This window comes from Rhamphochromis longiceps, linkage group LG14 (assembly GCF_057381845.1).
Source record: "Rhamphochromis longiceps isolate RC_006_pf linkage group LG14, R_longiceps_female_GT1.1, whole genome shotgun sequence".
Taxonomy (NCBI): domain Eukaryota; kingdom Metazoa; phylum Chordata; class Actinopteri; order Cichliformes; family Cichlidae; genus Rhamphochromis; species Rhamphochromis longiceps.
Window position 1 is genome coordinate 29120714 of NC_140570.1, and position 20038 is coordinate 29140751.

General features: G+C 42.8%; 2 protein-coding genes and 1 long non-coding RNA gene across 3 annotated transcripts; 2 read left to right on the top strand and 1 right to left on the bottom strand.

Annotated features, from left to right (window-relative positions):
* Positions 1-321: 321 nt before the first annotated feature.
* On the bottom strand, positions 322-16889 carry LOC146654330 (uncharacterized). The gene is made up of 3 exons (XR_014914752.1): positions 16724-16889; positions 9403-9547; positions 322-996 (listed from the first exon to the last, which is right to left on the bottom strand). It is a non-coding gene; the product is annotated as an uncharacterized LOC146654330 (long non-coding RNA).
* On the top strand, positions 2699-16403 carry tmprss5 (transmembrane serine protease 5). The gene is made up of 13 exons (XM_085429221.1): positions 2699-2861; positions 3949-4087; positions 4428-4508; positions 6310-6423; positions 6798-6933; positions 7153-7266; positions 7374-7417; positions 7582-7744; positions 7879-8063; positions 8954-9052; positions 9185-9327; positions 9411-9563; positions 16199-16403. The coding sequence occupies exons 1-13, from the start codon at positions 2859-2861 to the stop codon at positions 16205-16207; spliced, it is 1383 nt and encodes a 460-aa protein (XP_085285347.1). The 5' UTR covers positions 2699-2858; the 3' UTR covers positions 16208-16403.
* Positions 16505-19973, top strand: pih1d2 (PIH1 domain containing 2). Its single transcript, XM_085429223.1, has 5 exons — positions 16505-16912; positions 18524-18650; positions 18725-18964; positions 19102-19373; positions 19519-19973. The coding sequence occupies exons 1-5, from the start codon at positions 16730-16732 to the stop codon at positions 19651-19653; spliced, it is 957 nt and encodes a 318-aa protein (XP_085285349.1). The 5' UTR covers positions 16505-16729; the 3' UTR covers positions 19654-19973.
* The last annotated feature ends 65 nt before the right edge of the window (positions 19974-20038 follow it).

Genomic DNA, 20038 nt, shown 5'->3' on the forward strand with positions numbered 1-20038 from the left:
ACAAGACGACAGGTGGCAGAGCTGAAGATCAGAGGGTTTTTGATGAGAGTGTGGGCAGGGTTAGAAATGAGTGTATCAGAGGGAGCAGTTTAAAAAAAACACAAGGTTAGAGGAAAGGTTGAGATGGTTTGGACAGGAACAGAGGAGGGATAGTGGATATACTGGGTAAAGGATGTTAAATATGGATGCAAAAGGAAGATGGGATTCATGGATGAAGTGAAGAAGGACAGGTTGGTGTGACAAAGAGGATGAAAGGGATAAGGTAGTATTCAGGCAGAAAACAGGAGCAGCCAGAAGAAGAAGAATCTTTTGAGATTTGAGATAACAGAAGCAACTGTAACAGCAAAACCTCACAGTTAAAAGAAAAGAATTTAAAAAATGGAATAAAGTCCTTAAAAAACAAACAAACTACAAATCCACTTAATATATCCTGATGGCAAAGCATGCGTCTGGTGACAGAACAATGGATTCTGGATAAAGAAAATGATCCCTCAGCATATTAGGAGGTTGGTTTGAAACATTTCTGTCAAGCATCAGATCAGATCGCATGTTCGCTTCACAAATGTTCTTAACGACTTCGCCATTATCAAAGTTAACGGCAACGCTTTATCCTTCTTAACAACTACTGATACATTAGACACAACCAGCAAAAACAGAACACAGAGCTACAAACAACACCTCAACTGGAATCTGACAGTTTGCTCTTTGTGCTCTTAACAGGATCCACACAAGTAAAGAAACAAGGAAGCAGTGGTACAGGTATTTCCAGACCATTTTCCTTGTTCTTTAAATTATTATTATTATTATTATTATTATAACTTAGAGTAGGTGGGTGAGAGGAGGATGTTAGCCAAGCTGAAGTCCATTATGGGCAACACTTCTCAGCCCCTGCATGAGACTGCGGAGGCCCTGAGCAGCTCCTTCAGCAGCAGACTGTCACAGTCATGGTGCAGGACAGAGCGCTATCGCAGGTCCTTCATCCCGACAGCAGCCAGACTGTAAAAATATCCACACAGAATAAATACTAGCTAAAATACATGTGTATCATTATCACTCCCACTGCACCTTATGTACATATACAAATAATACTAATAACAATAATTACCTGGGTGTATATAGTAACCATATGCACACAGCATAGTATTCTGGCTTTTTTGTACACTCATCTTTCTTACTTATTTATCTATTTTTTTCTTTCTATTTTTATTTTTCCAGTATCGCTCTAATTCACTTTTCTTCCCATCCCTTGAGCTCCTGTAACAAGTGAATTTCCCCACTTTGGGATTAAATAAACTCTATGTGTCTATTACTTTCAAACATGGAAAAACAGAACAATGGAAAACTTCTATTAAATGATATGTTATATTGTTATATTAGGTTAGAAGACAGTATAAAGAAAACCATAAAACACGTGGAAAATTTCTGCAAAATATGAAAGCAGAAGCCATTTTCGTACTGTAGCTAATTCATAGACTGCATATTGTAGCACCAGAAGAAGCAAAAAAAAACAAAAAGGAGGATGCATGCAAGAAAACAAAACACATAAACAAATGCAGGTGCATATCCCTGACTGAAAATGGCTTCATTCATCTTCGCAAACAGTTTCTCACAAGTGAATGGCAGCTATATAAATCACTGTTTACTCGGCTGTCTGAGAAAACAAATTTCACCAGAAGAGGGAGACATGAAATCCCTGTGAAAATGACCAAACAGCAGCTACGCTCTCCTCGCTCTTGTTTGAGTCTGCAATAGAACAATTCAGCTCAACGCTAATATCATCAAATATTATTAACCTCACAGCCCTACCAATATGAATTTCAGCCGCGGTTCCATTACATGCAATTTACGGTGCTGCCGCTATGCTCATTTCTCTGTGTTTGATTTCCAAATAATTCCATATGACACCTGTTAGATGAGCCGAGTAGATGTGGGTCATCTTTTGGATTTGGCCCTGACAGTCAGACGAGGAGGAATTTTCTTCCTGGCAGTCGTTCGCTTCACCTGGACTCTAATCCCATACCATCAATATGACAGAAATAAGTAATCCTGTATCAAATGCTCTTTTAGCTACACAAGTCTAATTCACCGTATCCTCGGAATAGGAATTTAATGTCTCTTCAGGAAATGAATTAATGGCGGACTCTGAGCTCCTCTCCGAGAGAGTTCGAGATATTTTATCACCCTCTTCAAACAGTTCACATCTTCTTCATCTCCGCTGTTAATTATTTCATCTATTTTTGGAATAAACGAGTCATTGGGGTCACTTATAATCACCTAATAACACAAAGAAGATGTTCAAAATACAGAAAAACAAGGGAAAAAAATTGACGGCGTGTCAGTTAAAAAGTGAAGAGAGAAGAGAAAGTCTAATCTGTCAGCAGGCAGACAGAACAGACTTCATTTTGTTCTTGAGTGCTGAGATGATAGCTTTGGATTTCAAATCATGCGGATTGACGTGATGTGAGACTTTTCAACAATCTCCAATAATGACCTTTTCTCAGAACCTACAAACTGCCAGGTAATAACGTGTCTCGGGTGAAAATAGACAATCTTTTGGCACAGGTGAAAAGTGTTACCTCGCATCTCGCTGGAGATGCTCCCCTCCTACAAAGGCCCGTTTCAGCTTGCTTCCACAGGCCCCACGACCCCCACCTCCCCCGGACAAACAACAGCTTCATTCTGTGCCACCGCTGCTGACCTCATTGTCTCTTTGTGAAGGGAAAATCCAGAGTTGCATTCTGTTAAATGGCAAATGGTGCATCGACTGCGAGCGGGACAGACCTTTGCACCACGAGCGCAGGCCTACAGATGAGCACGGACACTGCTGACTCTTCTTCAGGACCGTATGCAAGGAAAACATGGTAAGAAAAGGGGAACTCGACATTCACTACACCTTTCCTAACGTACGTCTAATGTATGCATGCCTGACAACAACATAACTGTTACCTCCTCTTTACACCTAGACCCTTCTCTTCAAACTACTCAAACAGCAGTTTGTCCCCTTCTAATGCTTCCTCTCTTTCGAAATAATGTGTCTGTTGACCTAATGCCGTGTGAAATTTCTCACAAAGATACTTTCTGAAACCAGTCTTGTTTACTCATAGATTAGTCTAACTGAAATGACACCTTAGCCCCAGGTAAACATAAGCCCAACGGTATCAATCAGGGGCATCAGTGGTAAAACGTCTGTTTGATCCAAACATTTTCTGCCGGGGGTAAACGGAGCTGATCGTTGCTCGATAAAAGTTTTAATTTAACCAGAATTCACTGTGCCACAGTCATGCTTAAAATAGACAACGCTTCTTTGCACAGCACAGGTTTACCTAAATCTATATTTCTGAAACCGCCCCCAGTCCTGGACTACAAAAACTACATATCCAAAATCACATGTTTAGCTTGCGTCAAACACCACAGTGTTACATGACAGCAGATGGTATGGGATTTATTTAGACTGACTGCATGCTGTAATTGTATAATTCCAAGTCTGCATCTCACATTTATGGAGAGCTTTATTATAATTACTGCAGTGCTCTCAATATGTTGCTTTTAGAAGCAGATGCTACTTCCACAATCACAAACAGACGCTCAGACATCAAAGTAATAAAAGAGAATCTCCTAAAATACAAACAGAAAACACAGCCTCATATTATTAAGTGTAGTCCAATGCATAGAAAAATAACTTGAACGAGCTCATTATACTTTAATCACCCAGGAAGAAAGGTGACACACACCTGTACAAATCTGACTCCATACATCTGGACCGGTCGGTGTTAAAAAAAAACACCTGTCCTCTTAATTAAACCTGACAGAGCGTGACAGGCAGACTCTTGCTGATGAGCGAATGGTCAGAACACAGTTTTTGTCCTGAGTAAGCAAACTTAGCAAAACTTTATGAAACAAGAATAGAATGGAAGTTGAGGTCTGACATGTCCACTGGGGTTCTTGCAGAGTCTTGATGGAGACACATTATCAGTGATTGAAAACCCAGTGGCTGTCAGTCATCCCTTTCACTCTGAGAAAACAGCGGGAGTTGCAGGGGCCAAAGGAGTGCAAGGCTGGTTAAAAGGATTTCAGTCTACTACTCAAGGTAAGCTCCAGCAGTGCACCGCCCGATGGGCATCAGACATCAGACTTCAATAACAATCTTGCTCCATTTGTGCAAAAAAGAAAACAACAACAACACTAACACGTTGCTTTAAATGGAATAATGAGACTTTGTACTGTTGCACAACATCTGCAATGCAGTGCCAAGATGTACAGCAGCGCTTTCTTGTGAAAGCCTAGCCTGTAGATTTAGTGTTTAATAAATCTAACTGTCTCTGTGCTGTGCATCTGTGTGCAATATCTAATGGCTGACATTTAACAGTTTCTCTCGGCTCCCATCGGAGCTCAACAAGCATTAACTCCAGTATTAACTGTTGCTTTAGCTCACAGGCTGGTGAGGCTGCTGGCAGCGGTGTGCGCAGTCGGACTTCTCGGAGGATTGGTTGTAGGTGTCTGGTTTCTAGGTGAGTCATTGTGTCTGTGAAAGAATCTCTAAATGAGCTCAGTAAGAAACAGGAAGTGGAAATGAATGCGCAAACGGCCCAGTTTGAGATACTTAAACGCCTGTGAATCTTAAGGTCAATGTAAATTTAGACAGAGCTTATTGAATATTAGCATTTAAAAGGTTCAATTATTTTCTTGATACATATACAGCAGGAGCTGCTTGTCAAAGTTTTGAAAACTTCCCGGAGACATCATTAGTTGGAATGCTGCAGTTTAAATTAGTACGTGCCAGCATGTTTCAGAAGGCTGCATCATTTTTTTTTGTGTTAACAACACCAAGGAGACCAATAGCTTTAGTCCCGGTACCTAAATGCTTTTCCTAAGTGATTTAATTGGCTGACATGTCTGCACTCATATCACAGAACCATGAGGTTATAATATGTGTACAATGTGGGTTGGCATTGTCTTGCTGAAACACCCATAAATCTGACCTGAAAACCACATTGTTGCATTGTTATGCTGCATGACAGCATATGCTACTCTAAAACCTCTTCTCTGCATGCAGCAATAACGGTGCCTTTCACGCACGTCATGTCCACTAATGGATCCCCATACCATTACAGATGCTGGCATTTTAGCTGTGCATTGATGTGCATTGGTCCCTCTCCTCCTTAGCTCAGAGGAAAATGGTTTTTAGAAACAATCTCAGATTTTTAATTAGTCAGACTACAAAAGAGTTTTCCACAGAATTTGCCTCAGTCCATCTCAAATGAGCTCGGGCCCAGAGAATCGTGAGGCATTTCTTCATCTTTTAGCTTGTACTTGCAGATACCCGAGTGTTACTGAGTCCATTCACTGATTTTTATTTTAACCCGCTTTTAATGCAGTTCAAGCAACTCAAGATTGTTTTTGTTTAACCCTTTTCCATACATTTATTTAGCTTCTCTGAATCTTTTAATGATATTATGTGCAGTAGATACCTCATTCCTTAAGTCCTTTGCAGTTTTAGACTGAGAATCATTACACTGAAGTTGTTGAACTATTTTGCCCACAGAGTTGTGAACCCGTCTCTCTTCTTCTGAAAGAGTCAGCCTCTCTGGAATGCTCTTTTATCCCCAATCATGTTACTCATTAAACTAATCAGCTGTGAGATCTTCCTCTCAAGTTTTTTTTTCTCATCTAGTCTTACACAACCTTTCCAGGGTTTTGTTGCTCTCATCAGAACTTTTAAAATCAAGTGAGAATATGTTTTAAGAAATAATAAACTTTTCATATGTCTTTGTATAGCTAGTAGTTAAACACACATTTTTATTGTTTGGCAAATCATTGCATTGAAATGATATTTCCCTGATTCAGACTTCTGGTGTAAGTAAACTGATACTTTTTTTTAAAATGTCAAACAATTTTAATGGACAACATGAAAAATTGATAATTCATTAAATGGTTTGTGTTTTTGGAGCCTTACTATAATCACCAGCTAAAAATCAGGGCAATGTTGGGCTCAGCTGCCCCAATTTAGATTTTTTATTCACTGCATTGAAGTCTCTCAAATTTGATGGAAACATGCGACAACATTCAAGTTAAGATAGAGAAAATGCATTTTGAAAAAATGAATCATTTTTTTTAAATTAGCTGTTTTCTAATTAGCTGGATTTGCAGATAGAAATGAACAATATTTAATGACATTTTAATGATGTCCCAGACGCTGGTCTGTTTTGGGTTCTCATTCAGATAATCTGGTAATATTAGGAAAAATCAACAATGTTTTGCTGCCCATTTTGCAGCCTGATTAAAAGATTATCTCTTTTAATCCACTTTTAGTCAAACTTTTGCTGAGGCCATCGTCCTCCCAAAGTCCAGTGGGGCTCGGGGACACAAAGGAGACATCCTTCTGCAATGTGACGGAGGATATTTCCGTATCTGACTCGCGGAAAGGTCTGTGTGTACTCCCTCGTGGTAGCGTTTCTTTCACTGTTTTATGAATTATAATGCAGCACGTTAATGTGTGGCTGCTTAGCTTATTGTATGTGCTTTATTATATCAGGTCATGGGTCACCTCTGAAGTGTTTCTTAATTGAATAGAAACAAAAATTAAAATTCAGCAGCTGCTACTTGTTGTCTTCTCTTCACTCCTGAGAGATGCCCATTGACCGACATGAAAACATCACACATAATAATCTGTTTCTACTGACTACATTAGCATAGATACTTGTGTTTTCCCTAATCATTTCCCACTCATAGAAGGGGCTTGATCATAAACGTTGACTGAGAGCTTGTCTCTGGAGGGATTTTCAATCAATCAGGTTCAGTGTTTTACAGAATCAGTCCCGAGAACTCCCTCCTGGAGATCCAGCTGGGGAAGCTGCCCACCTGGCTTCCAGTGTGCTATGAGAGGTGGAACTCTTCGCTGGGAACACTGGTCTGCAGACAGCTGGGTTATCTGAGGTGATGCTTTTCCGCAGTCTGCGAGGATCACATGCTGCTTCTTTATAGCACCATTTAAAAAAGCTGAGAGCCCATTCTCTAACTTGGTTTAATTTTAGGTTGAAGGCTCGCCTTATTTATGATCTATTAATACCTCATTTACAATCTTGCTTCACACCTCATGAGACTAAATTATCGCAATACTCACTCCCACCCATTTTTCAAATGTTCCCTTACCAGACTGACCAAGCATAAAGGAGTGAACCTTACTGATATCGGGCCAAACTACACTGACGGCTTCATACAAATTACCTCAGAACAAAAGAGCAGCCTGGAAAATATGTGGCAGTTCAGGTAAGGCAATCTGTCAGAGGACATCACACTCATAATGGTGCAGGGAAAATTGCGTCCGCTAATACATTAATTATGCATCATTAGTTACCCAATTTATTTTCATTTAGGAGGAGTTGTATCACAGGGAAGGTTATCGCTTTGCAGTGTTTTGGTGAGCAAATTAAACTTAACTTTTAATTTGAGTTTGCGCCTCACACAAAGGCCAGTAGTGTTTTTGTACAAAAGCTTTATATGGGAGCAGGATGAATGATGGCGTCTGCTGCTGCTCTTTCTGACCAACCCAATTCCGTTTCATTTTGATGAATGGATCTCTAGAGTGTGGCACACGAGCAAAGCTACCCAGGATAATTGGGGGCGTGGAGGCCACGCTGGGCAGGTGGCCCTGGCAGGTCAGCCTTTACTACAGCAACCGTCACACCTGCGGAGGCTCCATCATCACCAGTCAATGGGTAGTCACAGCTGCCCACTGTGTACACAAGTAAGACTGCTGACCTGACAAGTACTAAAGGTCAGAGGTTGGAGCCACGATGAAGGATAAAAATCAGTCATTAACAGCTGTACCGGTGTAGCAGTATCAGGATCTACTCTCTCTTTTCTTTTCCCAAATGTCAGCTACAGGCTACCTCAGATATCCAGCTGGGTGGTCTATGCTGGCATTGTGACTCGCAGCTCTGCTAAAACAGCTCAGCATGCAGGATACGCGGTGGAGAAGATCATCTACAACAAGAACTACAACCACAGGACCCACGACAGCGACATAGCACTGATGAAGCTGCGGACCCCGTTCAATTTCTCAGGTCAGTCTCATCGCAGCACTCTTTAAAAAAAAACAAACAAAAAAAACCACACACACACACACACACACACACAAAAAAGTACTTTGGCTTCAGTTTACCTTTTTATATGCTAATAACAATTTATCATAAACAATATAAGTGGTATTGCTAGTGATATACACTTCAAATGAAAAGCATCCCAATATCTTTAACATCTCACAGAATCAGCTGTTCAGACATAAGCTTATGGTCTCAGCAACAATTAAAGCACTGCCTCCAGATGTTTTGAGACATCCTGAGGGATCTTTAGGTCTGTCTTTGTCATTTTGTTTCTTCTTTACCTTACAACATAAGGAGCCTTGAAATGACTTGTTTTGAATTGACATAAATAAAAATGAACCGAATTACAGATGTAGCTTCCAAAGGACAGAATACATAAATATGCAAATACTGTACAGTGTAAAAAAACAAACAAAAACAAAAAAATCAGGCCATCATATAGAATCCAATGAGAGAGACGCAGGGCTATTTTTGTACACGATGCATTTTATGTAGATTCGGTTATATTTAAGTTATTCTGTGAGTTTGTATGGCTGCTACCTTTTTGTTTGCTCTGATCTCAGTGGGAGACAACTTTCTTTATGTTGTATACAGGACCACAGTTGGCTTCTCTATCATAAAAGCTTCCTTGTTTTTCAGCTGTGATTTGATATGAGCGTAGAGACTAAAGAGAAAACAGCTTTCTTGTGATAAACACTGAAGTCTAAACGTGGTAAAACACGTCTCAGTGAAGGGTGGTTTTATAACACTCCTTAACATGACTTATGAATCCAACCATATTCGCAGTACAACTTAATGTCTCTTGTAACTATTTAAATGTATTAAGAGGCAAAATTCCTCCTTTTGACTAGACACAATCAGGCCCATCTGCCTGCCTCAGTACGACTATGACCTTCCAGGAGGAACACAATGCTGGATTTCTGGATGGGGATACACACAACCCGACGGGGGTAAGATGTTACTACACTGCTCTGCTCTTAAACAAATGCATCTCTGCTACAAATCTAATCCATACTCAGATGGTGACAGAGTGAGCCAAGTGTATTAGTGGAGCAGTCCTAAATTGAAACTTTCACCCGTAGTTCATTCACCCGACACCCTGAAAGAGGCTCCAGTCCCAATAATAAGCACAAAGAAATGCAACAGCTCCTGCATGTACAATGGAGAGATCACAGCACGGATGCTATGTGCCGGCTACACAGAAGGAAAAGTGGACGCATGTCAGGTCAGAGGCTTGTTTTGACCACTAGATTTAGCTTCTCTTTTATGAGTAGATGCAGTGAACAGTGTTTGGGTCTACCTCTCCAGGGGGACAGTGGGGGCCCTCTGGTTTGCCAGGATGACAGTGTATGGAGGCTGGTGGGAGTCGTCAGCTGGGGAACAGGCTGTGCTGAGCCCAATCATCCTGGAGTTTACACCAAAGTGGCCAAATTCTTGGGCTGGATCTACGAGATGATAGAGGTAAACAGCATTTTTAAATTCTACAGTGGAGAATAACTAACTATTTACAGGACAGCACAGAGGTTTAGTATCATTCGATACTTCTTTATTGATCTCAAAAGAAATATATATATATATATATATATATATATATATATATATATATATATATATATATATATATATATATATGTGTGTGTGTGTGTGTGTGTGTGTGTGTGTGTGTGTGTGTGTGTGTGTGTGTGTGTGTTCGATACAGTGCTTTGATTTATTTTATCAACTTTCCTTCTGACGATGCTGTCTGTGTTGAGCGCTCAGTGGATCTGCGCTCGACAGTGCAGCCTAGGCGGAGTAGTCGAACGCAGATTCACTGAGCGCAGGGCAAGCTAGCGAGACAGAAGTTAAGCTCTCCTTGCAACATGGCAATTTGAACCTCCCCCACTCTCATTCAGATCTGGCCAGATGTGACGTATGACCCTGAAGGTAAGCGCGTCATGGACTAAAGTAAAACAGTATGTTGGATGTACCACGCAATGTTCAATTACATGGGTGGGAGCTAGTGTGTTAGCGCTGTTGTTGGCCGTCCAGCCCCATGTGGGCCAGTAGCTCGTTAACGGAGATTTGCCGTGTTGTGGCGTTAATGTCATTTCAACGAGATTTACGCTGACAGCACTAGTGGGAACACAACAAATATGACTGCACATTTACACCGACATCATCCTAGTGCAAAGACAAGTGGAAGCAGACAAAAACAACAAGCACGCATGCTACAAACTTTACCCGAGTCATTTAGACAGCCGTTAGCACATGATTCTCCTTATGGGGACCTGATATGTTTAATATGCTGCTGAGAATATAGCCCAGAAGAAGCGTATAGTATAGCTTTTATTTTGGAAAGAGCCATTTCTCTGTAATAAACTCTTTTCCAAAGATGAGTGATTCCTCAATAAGATACAGGGCTCGCAAAATCGCCTGCCTAATGTCCTGGGGCTAGCGATTTTTCCAGTCCTGCTACCAAAATCTATCTGCCCTGCCCGTCGGGCTATCATAGGAAGGAAAAATATGTCAATGCTTTTGCATTCTTTCGGAAATGTAGCTGGGTAATTATGTCATTGGCATCGGTGAGCCACTGCCAATATGTGACATATTGAAATCGCATTTGAATTTGCGCTTGTTTTTTGCTTTCACTTTGCAATTGCGCAAACTGTGTATAGAGAGCGACAGCACTGATTGGTGAGTGATGATAATTTGTGCACCAATTCCTCTGACATTGTCTTATCAATCGTTAGCTTACTATGCAAACATGACAAGTGAAATCTCCAGCAGCTTAAACATGTGAGAGGTTGATCGCGCAGAGAATCGCTGAGCGTTATGTGAGTGCGTGTGTAAAAGCAGCAGGATATATATTGTAGTGGGTCATGGCTGTTCGGGGTTCTGTTTTGTTTTGTTTATGTTTTGTTTATGTTGCCATAGTGACGGGTGACGCCCTCTCGCTGCGACGGTGTGTCCTTCCGGGGTCAGAGGGCGCCCTGTGTGTTGTTGTTGTTGTTGCTGCTGTGCTGTTGCCGCGCTGAGCAGTTAGCTAGCGGCAGTGTTCTTCTGCAGATGTCAATAAACGGCTGTGCTCCCTGGCTAGCTCACGGGAAGCAAGACCAAACGATACCTCCGTCTCCTCCTTGTCTGAGCTCGCCACATTGGTGTCAGAAGTGGGATGATAGTGGCACCCCATGTTCTGACCCGAGTGACTTTTCCCCCGCCGGTCGTGACCGGCCGGTGCGCCAAAAGAAGGCACCTGGACATTTGCAGGACTTTGTGTGGGGTAATGGGGTCGTCGGGGACGACTGACCCCTTGGGTGGGGGCTATGTAGCGGGTCAGGGCTGTTCGGGGTTCTGTTTGTACAGTTGTGTTTTGTTTATGTTGCCATAGTGACGGGTGACGCCCTCTCGCTGCGACGGTGTGTCCTTCCGGGGTCAGAGGGCGCCCTGTGTGGTGTTGTTGTTGTGCTGTTGCCGCGCTGAGCAGTTAGCTAGCGGCAGTGTTCTTCTGCAGATGTCAATAAACGGCTGTGCTCCCTGGCTAGCTCACGGGAAGCAAGACCAAACGATACCTCCGTCTCCTCCTTGTCTGAGCTCGCCACATTGGTGTCAGAAGTGGGATGATGGTGGCACCCCATGTTCTGACCCGAGTGACTTTTCCCCCGCCGGTCGTGACCGGCCGGTGCGCCATAAGAAGGCACCTGGACATTTGCAGGACTTTGTGTGGGGTAATGGGGTCGTCGGGGACGACTGACCCCTTAGGTGGGGGCTAAGTAGCTGGTCAGGGCTGTTCGGGGTTCTGTTTGTACAGTTATGTTTTGTTTATGTTGCCATAGTGACGGGTGACGCCCTCTCGCTGCGACGGTGTGTCCTTCCGGGGTCAGAGGGCGCCCTGTGTGTTGTTGTTGTTGTTGCTGTGCTGTTGCCGCGCTGAGCAGTTAGCTAGCGGCAGTGTTCTTCTGCAGATGTCAATAAACGGCTGTGCTCCCTGGCTAACTCACGGGAAGCAAGACCAAACGATACCTCCGTCTCCTCCTTGTCTGAGCTCGCCACATTGGTGTCAGAAGTGGGATGATGGTGGCACCCCATGTTCTGACCCGAGTGACTTTTCCCCCGCCGGTCGTGACCGGCCGGTGCGCCAAAAGAAGGCACCTGGACATTTGCAGGACTTTGTGTGGTGTAATGGGGTCGTCGGGGACGACTGACCCCTTGGGTGGGGGCTATGTAGCGGGTCAGGGCTGTTCGGGGTTCTGTTTGTACAGTTGTGTTTTGTTTATGTTGCCATAGTGACGGGTGACGCCCTCTCGCTGCGACGGTGTGTCCTTCCGGGGTCAGAGGGCGCCCTGTGTGTTGTTGTTGTTGTTGTTGCTGTGCTGTTGCCGCGCTGAGCAGTTAGCTAGCGGCAGTGTTCTTCTGCAGATGTCAATAAACGGCTGTGCTCCCTGGCTAGCTCACGGGAAGCAAGACCAAACGATACCTCCGTCTCCTCCTTGTCTGAGCTCGCCACATTGGTGTCAGAAGTGGGATTATGGTGGCACCCCATGTTCTGACCCGAGTGACTTTTCCCCCGCCGGTGTTCCAGATCTACTGGCGTTTAGATCAACTGGCGTTGGTCGAACAGATGTGTGGCAGTCTTGCGTTTCAGTAGCTCCTACCGACAAACCAGCAAAAAAAAGCCAAATGTGTCATCTGTGACACTTGTGAGGTTGTCTTAAACACACTCCGTCAGTCTTGATGCTGTTGAACAACAAAATGTTTAAAAATGTGGCGAGTTTACCTGGTGATATCCTCGTGCGCCACGCGATCGCGAAAACAGCAAACAAGTAACACCACGCCGTTGTTGTTCACGGGACAGCAAGAGTAAACGATCGGGAGACTCTTGTCGTCGTTATCGTCCCCCTCGCACGGTTTATTTCTCCGAATTCAGCGTTTTTGCTTCACAACTACAGCGTGCAGTTTACTTTGTGCACTAACATGGAGTCGAGTCAACCAGCGCCACCTCTGGCCAAGTGCCACAGCCTACAGCCAGATCAACCTGTGACACACATCTGCACCACGTTTGAATTCGTGTCATGCACATTTGTACCTTTCAATTGTGTCTGTTTGTGCGTCATGCAAATAAACCTTTGGAAAGAATGAAATGATATCATATATTCCTTATTGGCCTACATTTGTACAAAATTCCAAATTATATACACAAAGTCATAGAAATCACCACTCCAATTGGTCATCATGATTTTGATATTCTCTTTTTCCATAACAATGAAATACACCTTGGACAAATATGACACATCAATATTTCATTAGTGTTGTCACATCACATCCTGTAAGCATCGTCTGTCTGTGTCTTTTCCCTGAAAATGAATATTTCCAGCCAATATAGGCAATTCATCAACATGGCTGGAGTTATATACAGTCTGTATAAGTGTGGTTAATCTAATGAAGATTTGTAAGGAGACGGCAGTTACTGTGGATTCACAGCAGTTACACAGTGATTAGTAATAAACAGCCAGTGAGAGTGAGTGGATATGACTGTTCCCACCACTAACACATGACCATAGGCCACTACTAGATTAACTTGTGACACATCTGCACCTGCTGCTATGATCACATTGAGTAGAGGCTGAGTGGCTGCACTTACCCCTGGTACATCCAAATCTACCCACAAACATGTTGAAAGATGCAATGCCAGCAATGTGGATTGTCAACACTGAAAACAATCAGTAAGCAAAGACAACAGGGATCATTTGTTTCTGTTTATTTAGCACCCACAACATTTGTAGTCGCCTTCTGCACAGGGGAAGTCCACACACACCGTGTGGTATCACTTTCCACAGAAGGTGCAATCTGCAAGATTGAATGAGATTGTCAGGGTCATTGTCTGACTGTTTATTACTAATCACTGTGTAACTGCTGTACATTCACAGTAACTGCCATCTCCTTATAAATGTTTATTAGATTGACCACACTTATGCAGACTGTATATCACAACCAACTCTAACATGTTTGTTTGCAGAGGGAAGACACAGACAGACTACGCTAACGACATGTGATGTTACAACACTGGTGAAATATTAGTGTGTTCACGACATTTTTCGTATGGGCAAAAGTATTGATATCAGGATGGTGATTCTTATGTGTATGTCATTTGGCATTTTGTACAAATGTAGGCTGATAATAAATACATGATATCATTTCATTCATTTCAAAGGTTTATTTGCATGACGCACAAACAGACACAATTGAAAGGTACAAATGTGCATGACACGAATTCAAACGTGGTGCAGATGTGTGTCACAGGTTGATCTGGCTGTAGGCTGTGGCACTTGGCCAGAGGTGGCGCTGGTTGACTCGACTCCATGTTAGTGCACAAAGTAAACAGCACGCTGTAGTTGTGAAGCAAAAACGCTGAATTCGGAGAAATAAACCGTGCGAGGGGAACGATAACGACGACAAGAGTCTCCCGATCGTTTACTCTTGCTGTCCTGTGAACAACAACGGCGTGGTGTTACTTGTTTGCTGTTTTCGCGATCGCGTCACGCATGAGGATATCACCAGGTGAACTCGCCACATTTTTAAACATTTTGTTGTTCAACAGCATCAAGACTGACGGAGTGTGTTTGAGACAACCTCACAAGTGTCACAGGTGACACATTTGGCGTTTTTTTGCTGGTTTGTCGGTAGCAGCTCCTGAAACGCAAGACTGCCACACATCTGTTCGACCAACGCCAGTTGATCTAAACGCCAGTAGATCTGGAACACCGGTCGTGACCGGCCGGTGCGCCATAAGAAGGCACCTGGACATTTGCAGGACTTTGTGTGGGGTAATGGGGTCGTCGGGGACGACTGACCCCTTAGGTGGGGGCTAAGTAGCTGGTCAGGACTGTTCGGGGTTCTGTTTGTACAGTTATGTTTTGTTTATGTTGCCATAGTGACGGGTGACGCCCTCTCGCTGCGACGGTGTGTCCTTCCGGGGTCAGAGGGCGCCCTGTGTGTTGTTGCTGTGCTGTTGCCGCGCTGAGCAGTTAGCTAGCGGCAGTGTTCTTCTGCAGATGTCAATAAACGGCTGTGCTCCCTGGCTAGCTCACGGGAAGCAAGACCAAACGATACCTCCGTCTCCTCCTTGTCTGAGCTCGCCACAATATTTTAGTTCTGCTGAGCCAAATAAGACAGGTCAGGGTGAAGAAGTGACAGCCAAAGAAAAGCTTACCACAAAACGGAAAAGTTATGATAAATCAGACTATAAGGCAAAAAGAAAGTGCAGCTTTATGGTTTCATGGACAAAAGAATTTCTGTGGCTGCAATATGACAAGCAAAATAACCAGGGCTGCACATAAGTGGTCCGCAGGTGCGTATTCGCTGTCAAAATAAAAAACGGGCACAAGATAAGAAGTTGCAACGCGTTTGCATACATAAGATTTTCAGGAGGAGGACAGACATTTGTTTAGAACTCTTAAAGATGTCGAAGAAGCTCCTTTAAGCAATTACTGTGATGTTCCTCCACCTCCAAAGAAATGTCAGAAGGAGTTCGAACCGCAAAAGAAGCACGTATTCTCGGAAAAGTAGTTGCAGGAGGTGAGCTGGCTTCAAACAAATGATGAACGCACAGAGATGTGGGGCGGAATGTGCCGTGAAAATTTAATAAATGACAAATTAAAAAGGCATGAACATTTTTTTGTATCGAAAAAATATCAAACCGTGACACCAAAGTATCAAACCGAACCGTGAATTTTGTGTATTGTTGCACCCCTAATATATTATATATTAAAAAGTTAGCTCCACTTTTGCCAGTTTTAAAACATTATGTAGAAAGAAATGCATCAAAGCAAGCCTGTGAAATAGGTCATTTGTTTTTGTAGAAGTACCCTGCTAGTAACAGCTCTTTGAACTGAGGATATTTACATATCATGGAATTTTTTCTTTTTTTACAGGGATAATACTTTTACTTATCTAAAATGTTACAATAAATTCTTATATCACTACACTGCAGAAAGCGCTAATTAGATTAATCCATGCCGCTATTTGAATTTCTTTCTTTTTGTATTTTCAGCCGGATTGAGATGGAAACTGTAAAACAGAACAGCGATTTCTAATATTAATTCTTTCCTTTTTTTTTGCAGAATTACTGAGGAGGGCTCATGAAATACAACAAAAAGAAGGAAGCTTCTGATGAAACTGGTGGAAACGTTAGAAAACTACAGTTATACATGATACTTTTTATTTTACATGTCAGTTATATAATGTACACATAAAGACAGACTGAAAACATCAACATGCATTTTTACGTTATGTTTTTCATGTATTGAAAATAAATTATGCTTCTTATTGTCATGTGTGGTTTCTGAGCCGCAGTTCCGCATCTCACCGCCTGGTGGCAACAGTGTTATGTTTCTATGGCAACTGACAACATTGGCCTAACTAGTGTTAGCGATTACAACTAATGAGCTACAGAACGTAATTAGTTGAGGGTTTTTTTTTTTTTTAAATTAATATTTGTGTGATACTGCTCCAAATTTGTCGGCTATTTAAGGTGTTTCTATAACACATGCTCCTCTATAACACTGCTGACCGGCTGGTTTTCTGACGCACAAACTTTTTCTGCCAACTAGCTAGAGTTAGCTAGGTAATAAAAGTACGACAGTTACCTTAACATGTGCTCCACTGGCAGTACAGAGGATGTTTTGCAGCAGATGAGCAAACTGTGGTCCATGCTGGATGATCTCTCTGAAAATGACCCTGCAGCCTACCGTACGCTTATAGAGAAACAGATAAAGGAAGGAGCTGAATTCAGAGCGCCGCCCGAGCTGGACTCCTGCCTCTGCACTGAAATACTGGTGAGTTTCATTCGTGAAGGCTCCTTCCTGTGTAGGCCCCAGTCCATACTGTGGTCCATACAGGTGTTGCTCATCACATTCTTTGGTTCAGCTAGAAAGGAAGCCCACCTTTATTCCTCCAATCATAAATTAATACTCTAAATTCAAACATAAATTGGGGAAAGTTAACTGTCATATCAGAAAATGTAGGTAGGTAGGATACAGCTCAGTACCCATCATCAAAAAAAAAAAAAAAAGATTCAGTGTCCCAGGTCCTGTCATTGGTACAAGAAATTACATTACAGGAGAATTTGGATTGGGAACAGCACCTACTCTGCAAAAGGCTCACCCAAGTAATGCAGGCATCTGATGGAGGAGGGGGACTGCCAGGAATCAACTAGATGTGCAACAGCAGTCCCCTAACTTCAGCAAGGCCGCTGAATGATGCGGGAAGGAATAAAAAGGAAGAACAATCAAATGTAGTGAGCTATGGAATATGAAAACAAAACAGCCCACATATGATGTACTGCTCACTCCAGCAGTCTGTTACTTGTTTGCAACCCTCAAACACATCCTGGTGGGCTGCAAAAGCAGTCTAACACATGGAGGATATACTTGGTGACATAACCAACTAACTTGTCGGTAGCTATTAGTCAGGAGAGTATAGACTAACTGCAGCTCATTAGAAGTTAAAGCCACCTTTCTGCAACAAACAACCTTCATCTGGGAAGGTGAGAAATAGCATGTCAACCCCGTCTTTCTGAAATACCTTTACACTTGAAATCAACCTGGACCCAGCTCTGGTTCTCTGGTCCAGTTCCTGCCAGTCTGTCTTCACTGTAGAACTGATCGTCCCTTGGGAGGATGCAATCAATAAGGCATATGACAAGAAAAAAGCATGAGCAAGCTGAGGAAGAGGACCAAGGCTGGAAAGTGGAAGTCCATTCAGTGTAAGTGGCCTGTAGGGGCTTTGCAGCCAGCTCCACAGTAAGACTGATGAAGGAAGTAGGCATTAGGAAGGGAAGCCTAGTACAAGTTAATCAAAAAGCTTGCCACTCTTGTCAAAAGAAAGTAGTCACAGGGGCTGGCTGAAGCAGAAGGAGACCGTGTGGCCTGCCAAATTACTGGTGGGTGCCATGTGAAATACACCCAGGTCTGATCACCCTGTGGTGGGTCTGCTTTGGCGGAGGGAATCTTGTGAGAAATTACGGAAATGCACTATGAAGCTGGGGTACAAAGCTGATGATGTGTTGCACTGACAGATACATACCCACATGGTCAGCAGCAAACACCCCATCTAGAGGACTTCTCCAACCCACTCAGGTCTGTGTTATACTGATAGGGATTATAACTTCTAGTCCTATTAATTAGTGTAGTCCATTACAAGCTGTGAAAGCTTTGTCATCAAATTTCTTGTTTTTATCCAACCAAGAGTAAAGTAATAACCTAAAAATATTTCTGCTGAGGAGCTGTAAGCTGTGCTTGCTTTATATATCCTAAAATACACAGGCTGCACGAGAAACACAGGCTTTTTCTTCACTCTGCAAAGATGCTAGACTTTTATCCACTTAGAACTTTGAAATTGAATTTGTTTTGACAGATCCTTTTGACAGCACTGTGTTTCTGTGACAGAAACCAAAGAAAGGCCTGCTGTACATCAACATATGCGGCTGGAAACGTGTGCCTGCGCCTCAGGATCCCAGCAGGCCTTTACCAGTGTACACTGGAAAACTGGAAACAGGCACAAATGAAGATCAAGGTGTGTGTCAAGCTGCAGACCTGCCATTTGTATTACATGACACAAGCAAGAAAGTCATACTTTTTCCTTTACAGGCTGGTATACTGTGCTGGATGTGGCATTAAATCCTGTGTTGCTGCAGGAAAGTAGGGAGAACAAAGCAGAGATTAACCAGGTCTATATGCTGGCCCTGAGCTTTGCCCAGAAGCAGCTTGGGATGACGTTATCACAGCAGTACAGAGTTGTCAACAGTAGCCCAAATAGTAGCCCAGATGAGTTGCACTGCCGGCTTGGATTTCAGAAGTTGTCCAGTGCCCCCAAACAACCCAACACAGGTAATGCAATAAGACTGTCAACCCTGACAAGCTTTGATAAGCACTTTATGTTGAACCCATGCTCTTTACCCACTCTCCTTTCACCTCCTAAAACAATTTTCCTGATAATCCATAGTCCTTTTTTTTTTTTTTTACAGCCGGTCAGACACCAGCTGCCCTCCTGCAGCACATCTCCTCCCTACGATCAGAAAACCAAGAGGACTCTGCTCCTCAAATTATCTTTAGGCCTGCAGAGAAAATAAAGAAGGATTTGATCCATGTCATCTCAGCCGCTTCTGTAGAGCCTCAGAAGCCAGAGTATCGACTCGAGGTGAAGACCGATGCAGCAGGAGTTCCTGACAGCGTGGAACTGACGGTGGAGCTGCCAATGGTTTGTTCCATGTCAGAATGCCAGCTGAGCATGTCCAAGGTTAGTGGTTACACACTCCCTTGAACAGTTATAACGAAGCACTTTAGAATCCAGTGTGTGTCAGTGTGTAGCTGGATGTCATAAGAAATACATAATCGACCTGTAGCGAGCCTTAGTAGCACACTGGATGTATTTTTCTCTGCAGGATGACGTCTTACTGGAGGTGGAGGATCTTTACTATTTGCTTGTGGACTTCCCAAAAACTGTAAACGAAGACACCGCGTCTGCCATCTTTAATAAGAAGAAACGAAGACTTACATTGAAAGTGAATGTCTTGTGATCATTTTCCTTAATTAAGAAACAAATGTGCAGTGTTTGTTAAGCTAGCTAAACACTGGCATTGAAAATGCCTCAAACAAAAACAACAAAACTCCTGTTGTGCAATGTACAAATTTAAAAAAAGGGAAAAAAGCACTGAGAGCGCATTGTGCTGTGGAGGGACTCGTATTCTGCCTCAGAATTCAAGTTAACTAACAATAAACAGCTTGCGTGTAAATTGATCCATTTCCAAGAGCAACATGTTTGTGAAACAAATATGTAACAGTGTCCCTTTGTGCTGTGTGGGCTGAGGCTCAGCAGCAAATTTAATTCTAACCCCCCCCCACCCCCCAAAAAAATTAATTGACTTTAATGACAATCTGTGGATTTTGTTTATTAATGTGTGG